Source organism: Dioscorea cayenensis, chromosome 20 (genome assembly GCF_009730915.1).
Source record: "Dioscorea cayenensis subsp. rotundata cultivar TDr96_F1 chromosome 20, TDr96_F1_v2_PseudoChromosome.rev07_lg8_w22 25.fasta, whole genome shotgun sequence".
NCBI classification, from domain to species: Eukaryota; Viridiplantae; Streptophyta; class Magnoliopsida; order Dioscoreales; family Dioscoreaceae; genus Dioscorea; species Dioscorea cayenensis.
Genome location: NC_052490.1, coordinates 31,672,945 through 31,682,002, shown reverse-complemented (window position 1 = coordinate 31,682,002; position 9,058 = coordinate 31,672,945). Strand labels below are relative to the sequence as shown.

Below are 9,058 nucleotides of genomic sequence, written 5' to 3'. Positions count from 1 at the left end.
AGTTACATCAAAAGTAACTGTTGATCCAATACTGATTATATATATAATTCATTAGTTATCTAAGTTGACCATAAAATCATCCTTGTTTTTATAATTTTTTAATCAAATTTTTTTCCACCATGCCCACCACCTATTTTTCAATAAAATTCAATTATTATTATTATTAAGGTATGCATATATACCCTTACATAAATTTGTAACTATAAATTTTGAAGAATTTGAAGGCATATTTATGTTATTATTATAAGGTTGAAGGACTAAAAAGTTAATTAGAAAGAGATAAAGAAAGATGCTTGTGCACATTAGTGATCCTTATTAGATGTACTATGTCCACCACTTCAATCAAAAGCATTGTATGGCCATGATTGCAAGTGAGATCCTCGTGATGCACAAGCAGCCGTCCATCTTCATCAAATTCCCCCATTCTTTTTTTTAATTCTCTCTCTATATTTATAATATATATATATATATATATATAATATTATTTCTTATCTCAATAATTAGAGAGTAGTTAATGAAAATTATGTCCCAACAAAGAGGAAATAAAGCAATAACATGATATAGATAAAAAAGCGAGTGAAGAAGGCTTATTATGTATTTAATTTTTATTAAATTAATTTATGTCAAAGTATTAGGGTCCGTTTGGATCACGGAATAGGAATGGTAATGGGAATGGGAATGGGAAAAGTAATGGTAATGGTAATGGGAAAAGTAATGGTAATGGTAATGAAAAAAGTGTTTGGTTGAAAGGAATAAATATTGGGAATGGAAAAAGTGACATAGAGAATTGTATGTAAATTACTTTAATACCCTTAATATAATTAATGATAAACTAATATATAAAATAATTACATATAAATAAATATTTAGTCTCTATAATTATTATAATTAAATATTTAGAATAAATAATTTTTTTATCATTAACCAATTTAATTTAATTATAATATTTAAATTACTTAATTTATGTTTATTATAATTTAATTTAATTATTATAATGACTTAATTTATATTTATTATTATTGTTATTTAATTAAGTCTTAAGTAGGGGCAAAAATGTCATTTCACTTTACTTATCATAATTAAATAGTTTTATTAATTATTTTATTTAATTAAATCGTGTAGGGGCAAAACGCATCATTTTCACTTTTTAATTATTATAATATTTAAATGGCTCAATTTATATTAATTATTATTTACTTTAATTATTATAATTAGTTATTTAAATTAATAATTATTATTTAATTAAATCTTAAGTAGGGGCAAAAATGTCATTTCATTTTCCTTATCATAATTAAATACTTTTATTAATTATTTATTTAATTAAATCTATGTAGGGGCAAAACTGTCATTTCACTTTTTCTTATCATAATTAAATACTTTTATTAATTATTTATTTAATTAAATCTATGTAGGGGCAAAACTGTCATTTCACTTTAATTATTATAATATTTAAATGACTCAATTTATATTAATTATTATTTACTTTAATTATTATAATTAGTTATTTAAATTAATAATTATTATTTAATTAAATCTTAAGTAGGGGCAAAAATGTCATTTTACTATCAATAGTGTTTATTCCCCTCCATGCCCCCCAATTTTGGGGGTAATCAAATGCCTTTACTATGCACCATAGAATTACCTACAGTACTCATTACTAAGCTAATAGTAAAATACCCAAACATGGGCATATATCCCTATTAGCAATCAATCCCATGCCAATAGTGCCCAATCCCTTCATCCAAACACAACCTTATATTATTAGAACATCAAGATGATGTCTATCAATGGGGGTGTTAAGAGTAATATAGTACTTTTTATAAGAATAATTAAACAATTTAATAAGGGTGTGTTTGAGAAAATGTTTATAATAGAAAAGAATAAGTTGGGGTGATGTGGGGATGAGGCTCTATTATTACTCAAAATAGGTGGGTCCCTTTGTAATAACGCTATCCCCATCACTTCCACCTCCCGCTTCTATAATTTTTATTATTAATAATTATTTTTTAAATCACCATGAGAGAAAGAGTAAAATTAAAAAAATATAAAAAATAGTTTTTTTATTAAAAAATCACAGATTATTATACTCACAATCTACATCACATTCATGATATTATACACAACTTAATAGCAAATTATAGCTCTCATCTTCAATCATTCATTCATATTGGTCCTATGTTTCTCTAATTGCTGTTGATCCAAGCAATTAGAAGGCAATAATTTTTGGTTAATGAACATATAGAGCTTACCAAAAGTTCTCCATTCAAGAACACCGTCCAAATCAAAATCAGAAAGACTGATTAGATCCACAACACCAAGGGGTAAATTTTTTAGTAGGTCACTAAACTTTGACTCATTTTCACTTTGATCATCAAACTTCAATTTGCATCAATTTGATCACTCAACTTTAATTTGATTTCAATAGGTAATAAATCAAAGGATTTCGGCCTCCAAATAAATGATGTAGATCTTTTTCAAATCGACATGACAACTCCAATAGACTTTAATAATAAATCATGAGAAGACTAATCGGATTTTTCAAACAACTATGTAATCAATTAGGAGTTAAATTCTCGATTTATCGCTTTCAGTGAAAATCAAATTAAAGTTTAGTGACCAAATTGATACAAATTGAAGTTCGTTGATCAAAGTGAAAATAAACCATAGTTTAGTGATCTAGTAAAAAATTTACCCCAACACCAAGATACTGAAAAAACAAAAAGTAAAAAAAAAATAATTCAAACTTATTAAAAATAAAAATAAAAACAAAAAACAAAAACATGTCATTTATAAGAACATAATTGTACCTTTCCTGATTGAACATTTCATTTGAAAATGAAGGATCTAGCTCAATGCAATTCTGTGCGTCTTTGAGTCTTTCAAACTTTCAACCTCCCAACCAAGTGTAGCATGCGACTCTTTGTTGTCAGTATATCCGAACAAGCGCGAGTACTTCATGAGCCACAACACAAGTGATAGACAATGATATTCACAATGACATATGACTTGACGACTTGACTCGCTAAACATAAAAAATATCCCGGTGATTGGATATGTTCGACTAATAGTAAGCGATTGTCACACAACAAATTTGCAACGTTTTATCACCAACATGATATTGGCAGAATAAAGGATTGGTGGGGAAACAATGAACAATTTGGAACAAAGGTGAATTTTTAACATAGAAGAAAAAGAGAGTATATATTAGATACCCTATAACTTATAAGTTATATATGACCAAGATAACCGAACAACTGGCTCATAACTTAATCATATAAGCATCTTTTCTATTATATGACCATGGACAAAAGATGCTCATTGACCTTAATCCTATAAGCATCTTTTCTTTTATATGACCATGGACAAAAGATGCTCATTGAGTGTAATGATTGCAAATGAACTAACCCCTTTAGTCCCACATCGACTATGAGATGGACTCTTTGTGTGCATATAAGTGGTGAGCATCCTTCACCACTAGGCCGGTCTTTTGGTGACACGCTCTCCTCACCACTTGTGTGCATAACAATGGTGCTTTCGTTGAGAGTCGATGTGGGGCACGACTCATCAGGTTCGGTCGGGTGCGCTAGCCACGCAGGATTCCCGACCGTGGAGGGTTCCGACCAGTCAGTCGGGTCGCTACCGAGGTCCGAGTGAAAGTCTCTGCTGGTCGCGCCCAGATTAACCGGGACCGAGCGGGCGCCGATGTCTTGATCGGTGGGGTAATGTAATGATTGCAAATGAACTAACCCCTTTAGTCCCACATCGACTATGAGATGGACTCTTTGTGTGCATATAAGTGGTGAGCATCCTTCACCACTAGGCCGGTCTTTTGGTGACACGCTCTCCTCACCACTTGTGTGCATAACATTGAGCATGGACAAAAAGAGAAAAACAAATTAGTAAATCAAAAGTACAAAATACTAAAATTCTTTGTTTACATGTGGATACGAAAACTCAACCATTAATTATGTAATTTTCTTTTAAAGATGCTATCGCACAAGTTCTTCAATTTAATTAATGCTCATGTTTGCATCTGACTAATATAACCAATGGCTTCAAGCAAAACTTCACATTCCTTGCACCAATGGCTTCAAGCTCTGCAATTCCTCTCCTTCTCTTATGCCTCATCTCCATTTCCTTGGCAACAACTTGCCATTCATTCTCCACTGAACAATTCCTCCAATGTCTCCAAAGCAAAACATCAACTAAAAACATCTCCCAACAACTCTTCTTCCCAAACACCACCTCCTACTCCACGCTCCTCCTGTCCTCAATTTCAAACGCCAGGTTCACCACCTCACAAACATCAAAACCCCTACTCATCTTCACACCATCTCATGAATCCCATATCCAAGCATCTGTCCTCTGTTCTAAAACCTATTCTCTTTCCCTTAGAGTTCGGAGTGGCGGCCATGATTTGGAAGGACTCTCTTACCGAACTGTGGGCAACCAACGTTTCATCATTCTAGACCTCACCAACTTCCGATCAGTGACCGTTGACATAGAGCATCGCACTGCGTTGGTTGAGGCCGGCGCAACTGTCGGCGACCTATACTATCAAATTGCCAAACAAACCACAACCCTTGGATTCCCGGCGGGCACCTCCCCCACTGTTGGCGTCGGCGGGCAGATAAGTGCCGGCGGCGTTGGAACTCTTGTCAGGAAGTACGGACTCGCAGCTGACAATGTCTTGGATGTAAGACTTGTGGACGTGCATGGCCGGATATTAGACAAAGATTCCATGGGAGAGGATCTCTTCTGGGCTGTGAGAGGTGGTGGAGCTGTGAGCTTTTGTGTTGTTCTTTCATGGAAGTTGAGGTTAGTTCCAGTCCCTCAAACTGTTACCTTGTTCAATGTCGCCAAATCATTACAGGATGGTGCAATAGATATCATTGACAAGTGGCAGCATGTCGCTTACAATCTCCCAGAGGACTTGTTCATTGAGACTCTGATGCAAACTCTAATGAACGGTACCAAAGGAGCAGAAGTTTTCTTCAATGGGCTGTATTTAGGGAAGTCCAATGAGGCTCTGCAGGTGATGAACAATAGGTTTCCTGAGTTGGGAGTGAATGCGAGTGATTTGAATGAGATGAGTTGGATTCAGTCAGTCTTGTCCTTTGCCCTTTATCCTATTGATTCCCCTATTGAAATCCTTACCGATAGGAGCGTCCAACAAAAGGCTAATTTTAAAGCTAAGTCTGACTACGCAGTGAATCTTCTTCCAAGAGCTGCATTGAAGATCTTGTGGGATAGTTTACTGCAAGTTGACAGAGCAGCCATTTATTTTGAACCATATGGTGGGAAGATGGCTGAGATTCCAGAGTTTCAGATACCATTTCCTCATAGGAAGGGGAGTCTATTCAGCATCCTTTATCTTGTGGCATGGACAGAGGAGGCTGAAAAGAACTTGGACTGGGTTAGAAATTTATATAATCAAATGACGCCTTACGTCTCAAAGAACCCCAGGGGTGCATACTTGAACTATAGAGATTTAGATCTAGGAAGGAATGAAGGGAGAAACACAAGCTATTCCATGGCTGAGGTGTGGGGTCGCAAATACTTCAAGAGTAACTTCTTAAGATTGACTCTTGTCAAGGGTGAAGTTGATCCTGCTGATTTCTTCTGGAATGAACAGAGTATTCCTCCTCTGGTGCTCCTTAAGCTTTATTAAAAGCTGCTTATGTGTCAGCCATGTAAGTGCTTGTGTGTCAACCTGAGTGAAAGAAATAACACTTGGTCATATGATTAAGTTATGAGTCAGTTGTTCGGTTATCTTGGTCTTTGAGATACTGATGTGGTTAGCAGCAATATATGTTTCTTTGTGATGCTGATGTTGAAGTTATCTATCTTGCTCTTTTACTGTCTTATTGAATGTTAATAATTAAAATCCTTTATAATCCTCTCTAACATTGCTCTTTCATGGAATGTCATTAATTTATTTGTAGAAAATATTTTAAGACAACCACCTGACTCAGTGGTTGTCACTTGCAGTGTGTCGGCAAAACTGTAGGTTCGAAACTCTGCATGGAGTACTATTGCAGTATGATATTAACATGGAGTACTATTGCAGTATGATATTAACACTGTAGTAGTATTTTTTACAGTATTGTAGCTGTACACACGTTGTTCTTAAGCCTAGATATTGTTTGATGTTATATTCTCCTTTTAGAGTTATATGGTAAAAGAAATTTATTAATTCAGTTTGAATGTTAAAAATCTTTCATGTGTACACTATAGGATTTTTATCACCTTATATGATATTTTGACCGAGTTAATAAATTCTTATTCTTACGTACGTGATCATTAAGCCATCGTACTTGGTGTATCATTATACTTGTATATCTCTTAATAACTTTTTATGGGCAGTGTTTATCACCTTTATAAAAAATAAATAAATAAATATTTTATTTATATTATATCACAGTAGCTTTATTTATATTTTATTGTGATAGGCATTGAGATTGAAAGTGTCTTGAATTTTATTTATCTAAATTGGTATAAAATTAAAATTATTTGTCTTTAGCACGTTTGACCTTTTTTTTGTTTTAATCTTATTGCTTTCAAACAAACAGTACTTGTATTACGGAAGTGCGCTACTGTCTAATTAATCTCCAGATTTCATTTTCATGGAGGATGAACTAACTTTTCTTCTATGAGTTTTGATTTTTGGGATTTGGCCTAATTCTATGATTTCATTTAAAATTTATTTTTAATGATCCCTTTATAAAGTATGCAATTCAACATGTTCTAAACTACCTCGACATCCTGTTTGGAGGGTTAATTATCATACAAATAAATTAATGGAAAAATGATAGTTTTTTAATAAAAAACCAACCACAATTTATTAAAAAAAATAGCAAGTATAGGATCAAGACTGAAACTCAATCGAAGAAAGAGAGGTAGAATTGATTGTACTTTTATTGGATCCACGAAATATATCACTTTAAAAAATTATTTTTCACCTAATAATGCACATGAAGGTTTTCAAGTTTGTACTAATAATTTCTTGGTTTATTGGTATTAGATTATTTTTATAGGGTACTCGTTTTAAAGTGGAGTCGAGATCGAATCCCAAAACTTATATAAGATGAAAGCATACGTGCTTATTGAACTTGATATACTCCTGTGCACATCTTTGACACGTCCTTATTGTATTTTATATATAAAAAAGAAATAAAACCAAATAGTGAGCGGGCAAACTCAGTTTGAAAATCCCACGTTTGTAACATAATAGAATGCTATTCATTAGGACCAGTGGCGAAAGCAGAACCAAAATTAAGGGGTGCTGATTTTAAATTTTAATTTTTTTTAATATTAAATAATTCTATTAATTCAAATTTAAGATTATAATAATCAATATTTTAAAAATATAAATATATATCCATTTAAAAAATTTTGGTTTATGTGTAAAACCACTATCATATCTACATAATTAGCGATTAACTCAACTAGTTAAACACTAAATTAACAAATACTGCAATTAAAAAATAACTTTAAACAAATTCATATATAAGTTAATTATTAAATACAACAATTATTCAACAAATAATCTAATGAAAAATTGAAATTTCATAACAATTAATCACAAGTATATAACAATTTTTTCACAATAATTTTCATAATGAAACAAATATTCAACAAATATAAATACTTTTGCACAACAAATAATCACACAAAAATTTAAAAAAAAATAAATTAGATATAAAACAAACAGGGAAAAAGGATAAATCCCTATAATGAAAATAAAACATAAACTTGGAGATAATTGATCAAAGAGAAAAAAAAACTCACCAATCCATGAGATCTGCAATGTTTTTTTATTTTAGAGATGTTGCGATAGTAAATGCAATTTTAGGATTTTATTTTATTTTTATATTAATATCATAAATATTGATAATTATGTATTGATAAGTTCAATAAAAAAATCTATATATAAAGTTTAAAAATAAAAATATTTGAGAATTTATGTTTAACTAGTCATATTATTTATTATCACTCAACATCAAATTTAATTAATATAGTAATTTTATTATTTTTACTTAATTCATTTTAAATCATACGAGGTAGAATTTAAAAAAAATAAAATAAAAGTAGCATTTTTCATATGAATTAATGATTAATATTTTAATTATGTATATATATATATATATAATATATATATAATTACGAATATATATATATATAATTACGATTATTATTATTATTATTATTATTATTGTTATTGTTTGGAATCAATTTAAGTAGTTATAATTTTTTTTAATTGTATTCATGAAATAATAATTTCTCATTATTTATTAAAAAAATAAAATATATAAATATTAACTCCTTTTGGATTGGATAGAATGAATTTTAAAAATAAAATTTGTATAACTAAAAATTTAGTAGAAATATACGGATTTTAAAACCATTCCTTATATTTTTAAACTTATTTCTTATTTTTTTTTATAAAAGTATTAAAAATTATTTAGAAAATTCATTAAAGAACTTAAATATTTAAATAATAATAATTGTATAAAAATATATTAGAGGTATATGTTGTGATTTTATAAATATATATTTTTATATTAAAATTGTTTGAAAATTTTTAAATGACTTACATATATAAATAGGTATTATTATTTTCTTAAAAAAATTAATATATTTATAAAATTAAAATAGATAAATTAATAACTTAAATATCAGGTATAATAAATTTTCCAAAAATCAAAATACATTAATTTTATAAATATATTGACTATTTTTAGATAAAATATATATAATAAATTTTTAAAAATAAAATTACAAATGGATCCATCCTCGCCACAATAGTTAAGAATATTCAAAGGGTTTTGGTTTCTCTACATCACTACTTCTCAATATCATCATCAACACCATCCCTTTCATTATGTACAATGTATGTGTTTCTGTTGCGGTTTATTATTTTTCTTCAATTACAATTTCTAACCCAAACAACCTAAAGCTTCACAAGTAATTAATTCTCGCGTTTTCAAGCATTTGACTTGCTTGCCCATTTTGTTATCATGACAATTGCTAACGATGTAGATAGAACCTCAACAAA

General features: G+C 30.2%; 1 protein-coding gene across 1 annotated transcript; it reads left to right on the top strand.

Annotated features, from left to right (window-relative positions):
* Positions 1-4,084: 4,084 nt before the first annotated feature.
* Positions 4,085-5,671, top strand: LOC120251452 (berberine bridge enzyme-like 18). Its single transcript, XM_039259970.1, has one exon. It carries the CDS (start codon positions 4,085-4,087, stop codon positions 5,669-5,671), a length of 1,587 nt encoding a protein of 528 aa, XP_039115904.1.
* Positions 5,672-9,058: the final 3,387 nt, after the last annotated feature.

Bases quoted from the DNA above. Each gene is read 5' to 3' on its own strand.
- LOC120251452 (XM_039259970.1), top strand. From the start codon at position 4,085: ATGGCTTCAAGCTCTGCAATTCCTCTCCTTCTCTTATGCCTCATCTCC.